At 40.2% G+C, this 18312-nt stretch overlaps 2 protein-coding genes across 2 annotated transcripts in view; both read left to right on the top strand.

Annotated features, from left to right (window-relative positions):
* LOC108241824 (serine/threonine kinase receptor associated protein) overlaps positions 1-4883 on the top strand; it is an 11388-nt gene extending 6505 nt beyond the window's left edge. Inside the window, exons 7-9 of the mRNA XM_017426266.3 lie at positions 578-714; positions 2304-2453; positions 4171-4883. Coding sequence (XP_017281755.1) covers positions 578-714; positions 2304-2453; positions 4171-4232 — 349 coding nt within the window. The 3' untranslated portion in view covers positions 4233-4883. The remainder of the gene's footprint in view (positions 1-577; positions 715-2303; positions 2454-4170) is intronic.
* Positions 4884-5506: 623 nt separating this feature from the next.
* On the top strand, positions 5507-16356 carry tmpoa (thymopoietin a). The gene is made up of 6 exons (XM_017426291.3): positions 5507-5877; positions 10610-10712; positions 12671-12793; positions 13067-13170; positions 13745-13848; positions 15617-16356. The coding sequence occupies exons 1-6, from the start codon at positions 5635-5637 to the stop codon at positions 15972-15974; spliced, it is 1035 nt and encodes a 344-aa protein (XP_017281780.1). The 5' UTR covers positions 5507-5634; the 3' UTR covers positions 15975-16356.
* The last annotated feature ends 1956 nt before the right edge of the window (positions 16357-18312 follow it).

Genomic DNA, 18312 nt, shown 5'->3' with positions numbered 1-18312 from the left:
AACAAACCTCTTCTATCACTTAAAGAAGAACCACGAAAAAGAATATTTAACAATCCAAAAAGTGCAAACAAACAAGTTGTAAAAGAGCCGGGAGAGTTGTGAAAAGTGAAACTATAGCCGGCCGAAGATAATGGAGTCTGTTGTCATTTGATACTGTTACGTCTAACAGGTACATATATATTGCTGCACTAAAATGCAGCAGAGCTCATTTGTGAAAGTTCAGTTAAATGTCACTTAGAAATAAAGCTTGAAAAAAGTAAGAAATTAGATTATTTTTTCATATTTTTCAGAGAATAACTGACAACGTACGTAATTGGGGTATATCGTGATATATATCGTTATCGTGATATAAAATGATCCATATCGTGATGTAGGATTTGTTCCATATTGCTCACAAACACACAGAGACATGGGCAAACACAACAGCATTCATGTTTCGCCTGTTCGCAGTGGTTTCTCCAACCAGCTGCAGTCGAACTAAATGTTAGTTAGAAACAGGTTGTCAGGGTGAGGCAGCAGTGAGATGTGCTGTGTGGACAGGGATTTCCGTTTTATGGTGCCTGTTTCCGTTTTAAAGCTTGGAACTGATCAAGACCGTGGAGGCCCCTGCTCCGATCAACTCAGCCTCACTCCATCCAGAGAAGGACTTCTTTGTTGCTGGTGGAGAAGACTTCAAGCTCTACAAGTTTGACTACAGCACCACAGAGGAGCTGGGTGAGGAGAATTATGGATCGTTCTGTTTTGTTGCCTTAAACGCTTGAGTTTAAATGGATTTTCAGTTGGCTTATAAGTTATCGTTCCACATAAATTACACCAAATTAATTAAATTAAATGTTTTAAACTATTTTAAAACACAAAACCAAAAACTGCTGTCTGCATATGTATTCACCTGTAGACATACTGACAGACCAAGTGTTCTCACCTCCTCTCATAGTTGAGAGTTGAAGCCAGTAGATCCCATTTTATGGAAGCTGCCATGTTGTATTTATGGAACCACTAGCGATGTGTGGCTTCAAGCCCTGCACACAATCATGGTGCCATTTGACCTTTCTTGCATGAAATGTATCAAGGTAAGAACCATGTGAATTAACAAGAGCCAAAGCCTGGGGGGGAAAAAGTATTTGAAGTGTTTTTTTGTTTTTTTTTAACAAGGGTAATGTTCCCTTCATTTACATAGAGGGGGTGGTACTCAAAACAACACCAGAGTCAAACTTTTAGGCCATCAAAAACAACATGTCTGAGGTAAATCTACCACCTCTCACCATGCTGACACCATACCTACAGTGGAGCATGGTGGTGGTAGCATCATGCTGTGGGGATGTTGGTCATCAGCAGGGACTAGGAAACTGGTCAGACTTAAAAGAAAGACAGATGGCACAAAATATAGAAAAGGTCTTTAGAGAAACCTTGTTGGAGTCTTTGACAGATTTCAGACTGGGATGGAGGATTACTGTCCAGCAGGATGATGAGCCTAAACCCTCTGCTGAAGAACACTCCAGTGGTTTAAGGAGAAACTGGTAAAGGTCCAGGAATGACCTGAGAATCTCTGCTTTGATTTAAAGATTGTTGGACACAAGCAGCGCCCGTCCAACCTAAAGGAGCTGCAACAGTTTGGTTGTTAAAAAGAAACAAAAACTCCAGTGGTTAGATCAGGGGTAGGCAATCCTGGTCCTCAGAGCCACCATCCTGCAGGTTTTCCTTGTTCCTCTGCTCCAACACACCTGATTTGAATCATTGGGTGATTAACAGGCTTCTGCAGAACATGAAGAGGTGATTTAACCTCTGAATCAGGTGTGTTGGAGCAGAGAAACAAGTAACACATGCAGGATGGTGGCCCTGAGGACCAGGGTTGGAGACCCCTGGGTTAGATGGACCACGACAGACTTGAAGAGACCTGCTGATGGCCTCAGAAAGTACTGACACTGCATGGGCCACTTTTCAGTTTTATACAGAAAGTATTGTTCAACATTTAACTTCATCAATCTGAAGTATTTTTATAGAATTATTCTTTCAAATTAAAAATCCAATAATTCTTGGTTGTAAGGCAACAAAATGAAGAACCAGTGGGGGTGAAAAGTGTCGTCTTCTCTTTGACTGATGAGACCAATTACTGGAAGTTTAACGGTAGAAATTGGAATTCATTCAAATTGAAATTTCTAAAGAAATGAAGTCATTCGTGAACAAAAAGAGACCAGTTTTTTAGCTCGACCTGCTTGTTCAGTCGTCCAGTACCAGACAGAAACATGAGAACGTCATGTTCCAAACCAAGTGAGGCTCTTCTGAAATGCTCTTCTGTCCTACAGAATCCTATAAAGGCCACTTTGGCCCGGTCCACTGTGTTCGCTTCAGTCCGGATGGAGAGCTGTACGCCAGTGGTTCTGAGGACGGCACGCTCCGACTCTGGCAGACGGCAGTGGGGAAAACTTACGGCCTATGGAAGTGTGTCCTCCCGGGTAAATGTCCCTGCTTTTCCCAAGATGTTTTAAAATGTTTGAATGTTATTCACAAAGATGTTCATTGTTTTAAGAGCTACAGAGAAGTGCAGCTTGTAGAAATACTCAATAAGGTCAACGTGTGGAGAGATGTATTAATTAAAGTCGGCACAAACAGTTGGTTTGGAGTCAAGTTTAAATCTCCATTTGTCGTTCAGTTTGTCCTGATTTGTGTCCTCCTGACTGCTCTCTCTGAGTTTATTGGATGTTTGGCTGATTCCAAAGCAGGCGTGGGGAATCTTTTGTCTCTCAACACCTATTCTGTCCTGGCAGCACGTCTTCAGCTTGTACAGCCAGACGGATAATAATGAAGAACAAAAACTCAGAAGTTTTGTTTGAGGATTCTCTTTTTTTCACATCTTTTACTTGTAAGACTAAAACGACAACAGATGCAGAAACGTAACAGAACGTGTCATCTGTTGTCTGTTCAGTAATAATTTTATTTCCCACTTTAAATGTCCAAAACAAACATCTGTTAGACTCGTGTTAAATAACCACAAAACTGACGAGGCAGAAAAATGACCAAAATGAACTCAGTAGACCTTGTCAGTTGGCACACAATGAACAATGCCATTTTTTCAACATAAAGTTAATATTTATAGACAAAAGTTGAACTTGTTTAACTCTAAAGGCAGCTTGTCAGCTGTTCAGACTCGTGCTCCATGAGTCCATCTCTGAAAAGGTTCTGACCCAAAACAAGAAACAGAAATGAGGCATCACAGGGGCCATTTGATTTTGTAGAAAGTCCTCCGAGGGCCGCACTCAATTTGTAAATCCATATGATGCTAAAATTATAAAGTGATGAAGCGGTTATCATTTTTTTGCTTTTCACTTGGTAGAAAAATGCAGCATTCAGCTTCCACCGTGATGGACACCTGTTAGTCACCCCGTCTTCTCTCACGCTGATGCTTGACCACTCATGTTGCGTTCACTGACCCTGATCCTGGCTTGGATTTCTGCATTGTCAATTTTATCACAGAAATTCCACTGCCCCCCCATTTTATTTTTGCATGGCAGGCTGAATAAAAGGGTTTCCCCACTCCTGTTTTAGAGCTTTCAGATCAGCAGGGCTGCAGTTCTTTGTTCACGTTGTATTGTAAATCATTTCGAACATGTGACTTTAGCTTTGAAACAGGTGAAAACATGAAATGTTGGGCTTTTATCTAAATTACTTTCTCCAGGCATCCTACTCTGAATAATGTGAATTTAGTAGCTACAGCTGTCAGATAATTATAGTGAAACAACATTTTCTCTCGTTTAGGATTTAAAAATCAAACCAAGTACATTTGAAGCACTTGTCCTTGCATGAACAGACCAAACACATCAGTCTTCCTCTGTTGATGTTTATTCATTTTTAAGTCCCACACAGTGGAGGTAAAAATGATACGATCTCCTGATTTTGTAAGTTTGCCCACTTACAAAATAATAAACGGTCTTATAATTGTTTGGTAGTTTTATTTTAATAGAGAACGACAGAATGCCAACTAAAATTCCAGTAAAAGAACCACATTACAGATTTACATGTCACTGAAGTAAAGTCTGACTCAGTACTTGGTAGAAGATGTTTCTTGTAGTTAGTGTGTTTTAAAATGATTTCGGAAAAGAGGTGGAGCGGCAGCAGAAGCCGTCTCAGGTTTTCCATGTTTGTTTGTAACTCTTGGACTTGTTGTTCCTCCAGAGGACCTGGGGACGGAGAACTCTGAGCAGCTGTACTCCTCCACCCCTGAGATTAAAGCCTGAAGACAGCCGTGCCATCAGAGAAGCACACGACAGAGAAAGGAGATGAGTGGGATGGTGCTCCGGGGGTCTTCTGTGAGCTCACAGCAGGAAACGGAGACCAGAGCCTCTCCACCCATCCATCCATCAGGAGCTGATTTTCACATCACTCCATTTGTCCAATGATTACACACGTTTTTTTTCTTTTAAAGAGCCAATAAAAAGCCATTTGGGCTGCAGAGTAAAGCAGTAGAGCTGTGGGTGGAGGCTCACTGCTGCCTGCTTTCTCTTTGTTCAGCCAATTTCTTTTAAAATGAACTTCAGATCTTATGATTGGCTTAGTTTTGGTTTCAATATTAAGCTTTTATGGAGCTGGACCAAGGCATTTGTTTTCTCTTCATACGTACAAAATACTGGATGTTTGTGCTGAAGTTCAGGAGCTTTCATTTCTTCAAACGAGACTTTGAGTATTTGGTACTGTTTTACTGATTTGGCATTTGAAGTGTCCAGATGAAAGACAATATTGTTTTGTGATAAAGTGGAAATGGGGAAAAAAAAAATATTTGTTTTTTTTTTTGTTTTTTTTTTCTTCTCCACTTTGGATCTCTCATTTGTGTCCAGTGGTGAAATAAACATGCATTACGGTTTTATTTGTTAGTAATGCACAAAACATGGTGTTTGGTGGTATTTATTTATTTTTTGTTTTTATATTTTAACTGTCTCTGGTCAGAAGCTGCTTGTATAAAGGCTCTCAGCTACTACCACAGTAAGTTTTAGTTCATTATTTGTAAAACTGAATGAGACATTTCCATTTTTGTTTTTTAATTTCAATTAGTTGTGGTGGCCACCTTGACTTGATATGGCTCCAAAGATTATTAAGTTGTAGATGTACATTCAATGATTACTCTCTGAAAGTATTATTTAAATTTTACAACAGATGAACAAGGTTGGCTGTTAATTTTAAAGTTTAAGGGAAAGGTATCATGTTATTAGTAGCACTATGTGTTGTGATTACAGCTTTAGATCAATCTTTAAAATCGGCTGAATTATAAACTTTTTGTGCCATCTTAAAACAAGTCACCTCCAAAAGTGTTTATCCAGTGATTCTGCAAGTTTCAATGAAATCTGACCAGTCTTTTGGGGGCTAATTTATTTGTTTTGTTTATAAAAAATAAAACTTTGTTGAGACAAGTTGTGCAGAAAAACAAAGTTTCAGCCAGTTTTGCGTCTCATACTAATGAAGTTCTCCCATTGGCTGTTTGCATTTTGGCCCCACCCACCAGGCGACCAATCAGAGCTTGTCTTTTTCCCGGCACTCACACAGAAGAAGCTAGTTTAGTCCCAGTCAAACGTAAAGCACACGGTGTCGGTTTGGACCTTTCCCCCGGCCGAGCCGCAGCTTTCTGAGCCTCCACCTGCCGCCGACATGCCGGAGTACCTGGAAGACCCGGCGGTGCTCACCAAGGACAAGCTAAGGGCCGAGCTGCTGGCCCACAACGTGGAGCTGCCGAGCGGTAACCCGAACAAGGACGCGTTCGTCCAGCTTTATCTGAAGAACCTGACCGTCCGGAACAAGAAGCACCACCCGAACCTCGCCGTGGACGGCTTCTCCAGCGACGAGGAGCTGCCTCCGCCCGTGGTGCCCGGCAGAAGTCGGTCCTCCGGAAAGGTGAGCTGTGTGTTGATCCGGTTCTGTTTTCAGAGCTCAGATCAGAACCCTTTAGGTGTCACTTCCTCCCTGAAGTTCGCAGGAAGTGGTTTCCGGTTGGCAGTTGTCTTCAGGCAGCTGACCTGTCAATCATTCATTCAGTGTTTGTGTCTGAATGAATGAAGATCCCCCCTGCTCACACACAACCTGAGATGTTCTCCTCTGAATGGACCTGAGGTTCTCCTGTTCTTGGATTCACCAGAGAGAACCCAGCTGAAACCGCATTAACACAAAACACAGTTTATTTGAATGTTGTTTCGTCATCAAACATGTTGACCTAGTTCATGGCCACCAAATTAACTTTTACTTTCAGTTCATACAAGGGCACATAACATTTCATGGACAAATTGATTTTTTTCTGCCCCTGTAATGAGGATGTTGTTGTTTTAAATTTTGTTAACCCTCCAGAAATACCATCACTAAATAAAATGCCATTTCGACTTAACGATTGAGTTCAGGTGTTTCAGTCAGGGTTTGGGTTTGATCCTGACCTCCATTAATGGGCCGTCCTGAGATTAGGCTTCCAACTTTGCAAGCAATGACTATAAAGACGTGGTTTGATCAATTTGCTACGGAAGAACTTGTCTGACCTCAACCTTTGGGATGAACCTGGAACGGAGATTGTGAGCCAGACCTTCTGGTCCAACATCCGTGCCTGACCTGATAAATGCTCTACAAAAGGAATGGGCTCCAGTTTTTACAGAAACACTTCAAACTCTCATGGAAAGCCCTGCAAGACGAGTGGAACCTGTTAGCGTTACAGAAGTTGGTGTGCGTGACTAGGGTTCAAAATTCCAGATGTTTTCAAAGTTGGAAGCTTTCCATGGGAATTAACAATAAGTTATGTGAATAAACCTGGAGTTTGAAATATCGAAGGTTTACCATTAACAAACTGGAAATGTAATGGGGAAAAATGAATAGTTACATGTCTGTAGCATGCAATAAGAGATATCACACCCTAAAAAGTGAGAACCTACTGTATGTCACCTGGACATGAAGGGCCAATTGGTAACATAGAAAGTTTTGATCAGAGATGTGAATAGTTTTGTTGTGAAATACAATTTACTGAATTTTTGAATTACCCCTATTTTCCAAGGATATGCTATAATTTCCTGTAATTCTTAATCCCTTAGGAGCTGAGCATGGGTAAACATCTTGGCTAAGATGCCACTTCACTCTGCTTCCATTATGACCGTTCTTGTGCTTTTCTGCCTTATTCTATCATGGAACCTCATTAGGCAAGGTGTTGGAAATATGGACACTGTTCACTCATGGATATTAACAACAAATCCTGCCACTTCTGCTCAGGTGATTGACTGTTTTGGGCAGTTTGAATGGTTACCCGTGTCAACTTCATTATTTTTGGGTGCTGAAAATCTGCTATTCTTTTAGTTTCTTACCAGAAATTTTCTGTAGGGTTCAAGTGGTACATTATTAACTCCTGCGGTTATGTTTCTACCATTTTTTTTTTTAAGAAAAAAAAAAAACATCCCAGAAACGTTTGATTGTGTTGCTTATATTGTTACCTGGGTTTCAGCCTAATTCTGGTCCTTTCACCTCACGCAGCACTCCAGCAGATTTGAACAATATGCCAGGATTGCATATTTTGCACATTAAGGCTCGTAGCCTCTTGGTTATAGTTTGTTTAACTGGTGCTGTTATTGTTATTTCTGAAACTTGGCTAACTAAATCCGTTCTGGACAAAGGATGTAGCAATTGACAGCTTTATTATTTATTGCTCAGACTGTGGAGTGTATGTCAGATCCTGTCTTGCAACACAACAGGTATTCACTAAATACTGATCTGTCTGGAGGTCAGTATTTAACTGGTGTTGGTTGCGTTTAATCCATATCTGCCACTTCTGAAACCTTAGCATCCATAATGGTGCTTTTTCCCCAGTTACACTTTAAGGAAATCCCAGAAGTGGGTGATTTTAATTTGGATTGGCTCTTGCGCTGGTACATCTCCATCTATAAATCCCTCCTTGGTCTTTATCTCCTCCCTTTTGTCGAGTCGTCTGTGCAGCTACAGTGTGCGCCTCCAGTCCTTCATTACCTGCAGAGTTCCCTTAATGTGGACTGAGCTTGTCAGAAAGACCTTTCCTTACTCTGGAACACCTTGCAACAAGATTTGAAGTTGTCCACTTTGATTTCTTTGGGGGATATTAAATGTTTTTAACGATTGTTGAAAAATCTATGCAAATTTCTTCTTGTTTTTAGTGTTTTACCCTGTTTTATTTGGCACCTTGATTTTTTTTTTTTATTGCATTGTATTGTTTTCATTATTCTCTCCTTTGCAACCCTGCATGTGACATCATCGCACTCTAAGTGGAACATTCTGTGGTAAAATTACAAAAATCACTAACCCTAAACATTAAAGATATCAAAATACTAGTTTACTAACTTCAGATTATGTCTCCACTGTGATGTATATCTGCGCTATAGCTCTCCAAAGAGGTCTGTTTACTCACTCATTTCACAAAAATCCCATTGTTGTCTATGCCGTAATTATAACTGTGACAGAAACAGACAGATGGATTGCCATCCTGATCCCTGAGCAGCCTGAATCTGATCTGATTGGAGTGGGCTGGAAGTGCAGCAGGTGTGGAGCAGCAGGACAAGTCTGGTCCTGAGTGTACATGATATGTTCACTGACTGCAGGTTACTGTAGGAACATTTCATTCATTTCCTCTGCTGTGGCTTGTTCAGGTGAATCCCACTGAGTTGCAGCTCTTAATGCTCCGTGGTCAGTGTTTCAGGAGGCTTTCAGGGCTGGAGGGGTTCATAGGCCCGACGGATCTCACTTGTCTTCTCTGCTGGCTTTATTTTTTAGTGTTGGAGCATTCAGGAACAAATGGTTAACTCGGCTGGAAAATATGAAACGCAATGAGGTAAAGGTGTAGTAAAATAGGGTGGGTTCGACCTGAAGCGCCGCCCACATTTTCTGTAACACTGTTCTTCACTTGAATAGGACCCTATCAGACAAAAAAACACATGGACATAGACGAAAACCATTATCACTCCTGGTTCCAATCAGCACTTAATGTTAGACTAGGTTTGGATCAAAACCCCAGTGCACGATGGTTATGTCTGAGCAGATGTTGGACTGCAGCTTCATGAGGAAATTCTTTGCCCAGGAAAAAGGATTTGTGTGTGTGTGTGTCCTTTTTTTTAATTTCCTGTGTGCATGATGTAAAAGTGTAGGAATGTACAGAAAGCTTTAGCCATTGGCCTGTTGCGTTCGTGTAAGGTTCTGTTCAGCTTGATGCTCCGGTGTGTCAGTGACATAAGGCTGCACGTGAGCAATATCAGCGGGCAGACAGCCCAGAACTTCATTCCTCGCATTGTTTACATGGTCCTCAGATCGAAACAGTTGGAATCTAAACACACACTCTTTGTTTCTGAGCCCAACAGGGAGGAGTCGAAGCGTGCAGCCGCAGGTTCTGGCTCAGTCTGCGCTGTAGTCCTGAGGAGTGAATGAACTCGTTAGCTCAAAGTTAAGTTGTAGCATGCAAGTCCTGGGTGTGTCTGCAGAGGACACAGCACTCTGTGATTACATCCAGAACCAACCCATCTGAGGGTCGGATCAGAGCCACGTGCCTCACTTAGAACCGTCCTTCTGTCACGCCCTCTGGACAACTACGAGCATTCCTCACATTCTTCACTCCAACCTTGATTAGAAGGTTAGGGATGGATGGCTGTAAGGATAATGTATAAAAGGATGAAAGGATGAATAAAAGAATGAGGGGATGTTAAAAGACAGGATAAAAGGATAGAATGATGGATGGATAAAACAATAGAAAGATAAAAGGAAAAAAGGATGGGAAAAGGCTGGTTAAAGGGATCAAAGGAGGATTCAGTTGATTCTTTTATTATTTAATCATTTTCTCCTGTAGCTGCTCCCCAGCACTAGAATGAATTGCGCGGTCTCGACGGGTGAATTTTCATCGTTTATTTTCTTTGAGGTGGATCATCATACGTCAGTCATCATAATCACCTCAGACATCATCACCGTGAAAACTAAACAGATACACAAATTAGAATATAAACATAAACTTACAATACACAAACAACGAAATAAAATAAAACGTACCTCGCTGCCTTCACCGGGGAACACCTAAGTTTTGGTAGCTTCAAGCACCTTTGACAGTTTGTTTGTTCGCATTATGATTCGCCGGCTTATATAGGTCCTGCCCTCATCAGCTACGGCAGCCCATGAGGTACAAAACAAACTTTACAAAGTGCAGATACAATAAAAAATACAAATCAACAGTGGTAATCAAACAAACAAATATCGTTAAACAATCTGCAACATACTTAAATAATTTACAATAAATAATTACAGATTTGCATTTTTAGGGAACTTAATTAAAATGATTCACTATCCATTACATCTCCTTTGACCCTTTCATCCATCCTTTGATCCTTTTGACCTTTTATCCTTTTTATCCTCTTATCAATTCCTTGGTCCTTCCTTTGGTCCTTTTATTCCTCCTTTTTATCCTTTGGATGGATGGATGGATGGATGGATGGACAGAAGCCATCTTGTCCCAGTTGAGAACCATGGCCTTTGACTCCCAACTTGAATGCTTCACTTCACTCTGCTGTGAAGTGGACATACTGAAGACCCCCTCCCACCCCAACTGTGTTCTCCTGATGATTTGAGTTTCTAACCCAGCTCTGTTGTTCCACAGAAATCCAGCAGGAAGTCAGAGGAGCTCGATATGGCGGCTCTGACTGATGAGGGGCTCAGGGATGAGCTGCTGAAACATGGAGTGGATGTTGGGCCCATTGTAGGTGAGTGAGGGGTCAGAGGTTACAGGCCACACGGGAGACCAAATTTATCTTTTTGTTGGTAATGTTCTGTATGATATAAATGTATTTTGGTGGTAAGAAATTGTATTTAAAGCTGCCCAAAACCTCAGAGGAACATGACACATTCCACTCTCGTGTTTAGGAGGTGACAAGTTTCACAACACTGGTCATAATTTTTTTTTAACTTGTACTTTCTGCCATGGTCTATCACATGAAGGGGAGCGTGTGACATGTAATTTGATGCTTTTAACATAAAGTTACTGGAGGAAAAATCAGGCTGCTCGCCCCAAGGCTTCATTCACAGAAAACAGCAGGTTGCTTTATTGAAATTGAAGAATATAATACTCGTTAAAAAATATAGATTTACCACAGTGAGATCAACTAGAAAAGAATGTAGCAGAAAATAAATGAGTCAAAACCTTCTGCTGTTTGGGTCGAATAAGAAAGATCTGAAACTTTAAACACCAGAGGATTTTTATTTATTTTTTATTCTGATTTTGTCCAGTAATGTGTAAATCAGTTCAATAACAAAGTCAAATAAATACGGTGTTAACTAAATGTTCTTTAATATGCAAAGTAATAAATTGAATCTTATGTTAATTGTTTAATGAACTTTTTGTCAAATTTAGACAAAATGCACATATTATACAGCCCATTGTATGTCATCAGTTTAATTTATAGTTCTAATAGTAATGTGCTGTATAATCCACAGGTTGTTTTTGTTTTTTTCCTTAATCAATTTTACAACTTCTTATGTGTGCAAGTCAGTGTTTCTTCTTCTTCTGCTTTTTAATGGCGGTTGGCAAGCGTTACTGCCACCTTTCAGATTGGAGTAGGGATCAGATATACTACTTATTATAGTCTTCCCAAAATACCCGTTCTTCTTAAAAAAAACTAAAAGTGCTACTAAAAACTATTTCCCCAGATGTTCTTTGGAACAATTCCCTAATAACTAATTTACTTCTATTACTTCTTTAGTTTTTAACGGCAGACGTGTGGTTTGACTAGCTTACGTGCATCCTTATGATTGGCTGAAACAAGTAAGATACATGATTGGCTGCTGATTGTTCCCTGTTAATAAAACATTTGTGGATTGAGACGTCAGGGGGTCTCAAAATTCACACATAAATCCAGCGCAGCCAAGAAGCAGCTTGTAAATCAAGATATATTTGTGTCTGCGTCTTAAATACAAGTGCGACTCCTGTCCTGTGCATTTGTGAATTATGAGACAGTTTTAGCTTCATAGGTGTGGCCCATGAGCAGAAAACTGTGTGATTTTAGGAATGCAGGGGTAAATGAGTCAAGGGGCTTGGACCCTCATCATAATAGATAACTAGATTTATTTTTTTACGGAATAGCTCACATTTAATAAATACTACTTAAGCCATCTTAAGAGAAAGTTCAACTCAAAGGCATCAAGAAAACAGTTTGTTACTGCAGTGTAGAGCAAAATCTTTTGTTTGTTTTAGCTCAGGGTTTTATCAGAGGTGTGATTTTTGGATGCATCAATAAATATTTTGTAATTGCAGCCGAGCCCTTTGAATCCTAATTGGCCCAAAGATTCCCACCCCTAGTTGAAATGTTTAAAAATCTAAATAGAAATTCATAAGAATTGTGTTGACTAAAACTATTGACATTAACGAATTATGTCAATTTGTGATGTCTACTATGATGAGTATTCACGGCAGTCCTAGAGAAGTCAAGCTGACAGCTAATTAAAGCAATATCATCTGTATTTTATAAACCTTTACACCACTGTTACTATAGGTGTTTATTTACACCGATGACCAAGTCTGTAACCTGCAAATGGACTGTGTGAAGCTTGTTGGCAACAGAACAATTAGTTTGAACACTACAAAGCTTTCATACTTTTTTTTTACACTAAACTGAGATTTCCACAGAGTAATGTTGTGTAGGTTTAATAAGATGTTGTCTTCCAGCCTCCACCCGTAAGCTTTATGAGAAGAAGCTGCAGAAGCTGCTAGTGGATGGTTCTGCTCAGCTGCTGCAAGTCAACCACAACGGAAACTCTGAATCTGACGCCTACAGTGACAAGGAGGACGGTAAGAGCTTTGCACCTTAGATCATTCAGTGTGGTGGTGTTCTGCTGAAACATCTGCAGTGATGTGATGTATTGTCAAACCAGGAAGAACTGGATTTTAGTCTGAGCTCATATCAGAGTTCTTCAGTGTGGAATCTTGGTACTGGAATGAGTAAAACTCTGAGAAACCTAAAGATGTTCTACCTGTCAGAGACGAGCTGATTCTGATGGAAGCAAAGCTTCAGTTTTATTGCAAAGATCGGGAAGGTCTTACTACACCCCGATATGTTTTCAGATATGAAATCAGAACCAGAACCCAAGACTGAAGCAGAACCAGAGCCAGCTCCAGTGGTGGAGAGAGCAGTGAGGAGTAGAGGGAAGAACAGCCAGCAGCAGACGGTAAGAATCAGGTTCTGCTGTCGTAGAGAGAAACATTGGTTTGATTTGTGCTGATGCAACTAGAACTACTCCTGGTTTTATCAGTGTTGTCATGGGGATCAACAATACAAGTGTCTGATTCTGTTTACCAAAATAGTTTAAAGTTTTCCAAACGCTTGCTCGGGTAAGAAACTTAAAACATCAATCTAATCAAGTAATTATTAGATCTTGGTACACTGATATTTTGTCTAAGAGTAATAGTTTTTTTTTTTTTAATTAAAAAATGAAGCAAAGTCTCTGCTGTTGACAAAGGCCTGCAGTTTAAAGTGGTGTCTGACTTCAAGTGAGGAGCAGTTGCCCCTGCTGGATCACGTGTGGAGTCCTCCATCTGAGGGTTCTCCTAGTCGACACAACAGCTGTAGCTCCTTGGTTAATGTGAGATAGTTGGAGGTTTGAATCCACCAGTATGTCACAGGTTGAAGTGTCTCTGGGCAAATGAGGGCAGATTGTGTTTCACAGCGCTGGTTGGCTGTATAAGTACGGTCCATTTCCCATTTTCTTTTGAGATGTTTCTGTATCTTTTGTTTGTGTACAGGTTGGGAAGAGCTCAGACAGAGACCCAAGTCCTAAATTGGAGTGGGAGGAGGATATTTTGAAGGAGCTGGTTCCAAATGAGGCTAACAGTCCAACAGGGTTCAGGTACGGCTCTTCAGATAAACTGCTCCTTTTATTCCTCGCAGCTTTGTGTGGTCCCAATCCAGAGGTTGATTTAAAAACAGCTGACTCTCTAGAAAGGGATCTGCTCATATTCATGTTAAAGGAAGCTAACAATGGCACAGATATGAAGGTGAGTAGTTTTGTTTTTGTTGTTGTGTCAAACTAACAGCTTTCTTCAGGTCTCTTGTCTTTCCAGGACATTTTCAGTTCAAATGATTCTTGAACAACTTCAGTAAAATTTAACCTTGATTTATGCTGTACACACAGACAATTGTCATAGTTGATGAAGATTCTAAGGTTCCAAGTCATTTCCACTGGTGTAGGCATGGGCTGGTTACCAGTTTGAAGATGTACACTGCCTGGCCAAAAAAAAAAAGTTACACACTCTAATATTTTGTTGGACCGCCTTTAGCTTTGATTACGGCACACATTCACTGTGGCTTTGTTTCGATAAGCTTCTCCAATGCCACAAGATTTATTTCCATCCAGTGTTGCATTAATTTTTCACCAAGATCTTGCATTGATGCTGGTAGAGTCTGACCTTCTCCAGCACATCCCAAAGATTCTCAGTGGGGTTAAGGTCTGGACTCTGTGGTGAAAATGATGTCTCTCACTCCCTGAACCACTCTGACAATTCGAGCCCGATGAATCCTGGCATTGTCATCTTGGAATATGGGAAGAAAAGATCCATTGATGGAATAACCTGGTCATTCGGTATATTCAGGCAGTCAGCTGACCTTTGACCTCATTCTTTGAGCTCATCCTGTTGCTGAACCTGGAGCTGACCAACTGCAGCTACCCCAGATCATAGCACTGCCCCCACAGGCTTGGACAGCAGGCAACACTTCACCTGATGAGCCCATCACTCTGGAACAGGTTAATCTGGACTCATCAGACCACATGAGCTTCTTCCATCGCTCCAGAGTCCAATCTTTATGCTCCGCAGCAAACTGAAGCCTTTGTTTCCAGTTAGCCTCACTGATTAGTGGTTTTTCTTAAGGCTACACAGCTGTTCAGTCCCGATCCTTTGAGTTCCCTTCACACTGTGTGTGGAAATGCTCTTACTTTAACTATTAAACGTAACCCAGAGTTCTACTGTTTGATTTCACCAAACGTTTAATTGATCGTCGATCACGATCATTCAGGACTTTTTTCCAGCCACATTTCTTCCTCGAAGACGATGGGTCCCCACTATCCTTCCAGTTTTTAACAAGGCGTTGGACAGTTCTTAACCCAGTTTTAGTAGTTTCTGTAACCTCCTTAGATGTTTTCTCTGCTTGATGCATGCCAATGATTTGACTCTTCTCAAACAGACTGACATCTTTTCCACGACCACAGGATGTGTCTTTCAACATGGTTGTCTAAGAAATGAGAAGCAACTCATTGCACCAGTTGGGGTTAAATAACTTGTCAGCTGAAACATTAAAAAAAAAATATATATATATATATATATATATATATATATATATATATATATATATATATATATATATATATATATATATATATATATATATATATAATTGCCCATTCTGCCGCTAGTGTGTTGTTTTTGTCATAGTTGATTATTTGTAAGTATTAGAAAATAATCCAACGTTACCACATACAGAAAATCCATCAAAAGCATCAATGATTTCTTGTTGAGGAGTCCCCTTTGAGTCAAAGATGAGGGATGGGACATGGAGTGTGTGTTCGTGCTGCTCTGGGTAAGAAGTCCAACTGGTACTAAGAGGTTCTGTGTGTTCTCCAGTGCCACCTGTCGACGCTCCATCAGAGGAGCGGCTGGACGCCCAGTGGCCTCCGGTGACCTGGAGACCGACGAGGACTACCTTCTGTCCTCGCAACCCACGAAGACCATCAGCTCTTCCCACACAGAAAGCCACAGAGTCCACAGAGTGTCCAGCCTGCCTCCCTGCTCCTCCTCCTCCCTGCCTCCCCTCGGCTCCTGCCTCCCCTCCAGCCTTTCGTGTCCAACCCCCCCTGCAGGTCAGAAAGGAGCAGTGCGAGGCAGCTTGTCTTTATGGGTGAAGCTGGCTCTGCTGAGCATTGTGGCTGTGTTCCTCTTCCTGGTTTACCAGAACATGGAGCCTAACTTCACCTCGATGTAGCCATTTTGCTTCTTACCTCATTGTTTCCTGAAAAGCTTACGTTTATTTTATTTTTTCCCCCGTCTTGAGTGATGAAATCATTTTGGTTCCCTCTCAGATCTGTGACACTCTTTTAAAGACTAAATCATTTGGTGCTGTTTGGGTTGTTCTTGATCTTGGACTTTTTCACAGATATGTTTACCTTTTTATAGTTGTACCTGCATGGTGTGTAATAAGGTTTTTATACTTCAGACTGTCTGTGTTAAAGACATATGGAAGGGTGACATCACCCAGATACTTTTTATATATTTTCTTAATGTCTTCTGATAATAAAGATGAATTTATCTTTGTGTAATCCACTGTCACACATATTATCCTTTATAATAAACTCTTTTCTTGGTTATTCAGTCTAAAAATGTTTAATTTTCATCCTGCATTTTCTTTTCTCCAGCTCCTGGTTGTTTTTTTTTTTTCTTTATCTGTTTATTTTTACAAGCTGACAAAAGGCTACGGTAAACTGTGTGTTCAAGTCTGTCTGTTAGCAAAATATCTCATGAACCACTGGGTTATTTTTGACCAAAAGCCCAGATTCAAGATGGCCACTGCAGCCAACTGTCTGCAACTCATTCAGTTTTCCAGATGCTCACATTTGATGTGCTTGTTGTGGGTCGTCATTCACAACACATTCTCCAAGTGCTACTAATTACACAATATCTTAACTTTAGCTTTAGCTGTCAATTAACTGCCTTTCTGTCAGTTAGCAACATTATTCATGCATGTATTTTATTGAAACATGCAGAAAGTAATCAGATTCAGATGGCTGCAAATTTCTTATATCAGTGTTACAGATTTTGAACTTTAACGTGGTGTGTAATTAGTTCCAAATGATCCCAAACAGACTCACTCTGTGCAGTATCGAACATGATGTTACCTCCAGTTTGACCAAAATGGCTACAGCTATAACTTCATATGATCTTAGTTTATAATTCTGCCTTTAAAGGCAGAAAGTGATAAAGCAAGAGCTTTAATGATTACACTTTCTCTTCATTAGTCACTGATCCCTGTCAGGTCTACTTTGACAGGTTGTTTTTGCAAACGCCAACTTGTGTATTTTCAGTATAAACAAACACAAAGGTGACTGTGTCAGACAGCCAAGGGCACACCGTGGAACCAGGTGGACTGACAGATCTCAGACTAACTAAAACTGACACAATACATCAGGATTAAAACTATCATTTTAGGTATTTACACAGATTTGATCCACACTTCAGAATAACATATCGCCCTCCACCTTTCATACCAGATATTTAGATGAAAATCATCTCATTTTAAAAAAATGACAGAGTTATACCTGTCAAACCATGAAAATAATGTTCTATGTGATTTTGTGAGATGTCACACTCAAAGTATGTGCTGCAGATGAATCTCAGCTACTATCACACCAAGTTTTCTGTATCATCTGCAAAATTAACTTACCTATAGCCGTTTTTGTGTTGGTTGTTGTTGATTAGCTGTAGCAGCCATCATGAATTGGATTAATTCCAAAAGTTTACTAGTTATAAGTGTACATCTAATGGTTATTATCTGAAAGTTTCATTACAATGTGGCCTGTGGTTCATGAGATATTTTGCAAAAAAGACAAACATCCTCCACTCATCGCCTTTTGGCAACAAGAGATCATTAAAACCAAACCTAAGGTCAATAGGAATATGACCATAGAATAAATAACTTTTTTATTATGTTTAAAATGACTACATGAAGACTTTGATACCAACAAATTATCCTTTCTGTTTTGTGGTAGTCTCCCACGGTTTGATTTTAGAAAAGTTGTTCATATTCCTGCTGCCATCTTCTGTTACGTCCTCAGTGAAGATCAGTGATGTCATTATCTGCACCTGAAGACTAACATCAGGATATCTAAACCTGACAGAACATCCCTCCATCTACCAAAACCAAACCGAGTCATGGAGTCATGGTAAATTAAAATGCAGAGGAAGGTTTTGGGAATGCATAATAGAAAATTAGCCATAATGTAAGGGAAATGCTGTAATATGAGATCCTGTGAGCTGAGCTAACAGCTGGTTAGTCTGGGGCCAATTTCATTCAGTTCAGTTTAATTATCATCAAGTCACAACAAAAGTCATCTCAGCATACTGTATAAAAACATTCACATACATTACAAAGAGCCAATTAGGAAAAGTTATCTAATGAAGCCAGCAGATTGTGTTAAATCTTCACTTTTTCACAGTCTCTAATCCTGAGCAGCACATTGGTGACAGTGGAAAGAAAAACTCCCTTCAAAAGCAACTTTCTGCCTTCTTAAAGCAACAATGTGCTTACAGGTTCATGTAAACATTAT

This window comes from Kryptolebias marmoratus, linkage group LG1 (assembly GCF_001649575.2).
Source record: "Kryptolebias marmoratus isolate JLee-2015 linkage group LG1, ASM164957v2, whole genome shotgun sequence".
In the NCBI taxonomy this organism is placed as follows: domain Eukaryota; kingdom Metazoa; phylum Chordata; class Actinopteri; order Cyprinodontiformes; family Rivulidae; genus Kryptolebias; species Kryptolebias marmoratus.
This window is presented reverse-complemented; position numbering and strand designations above follow the sequence as displayed.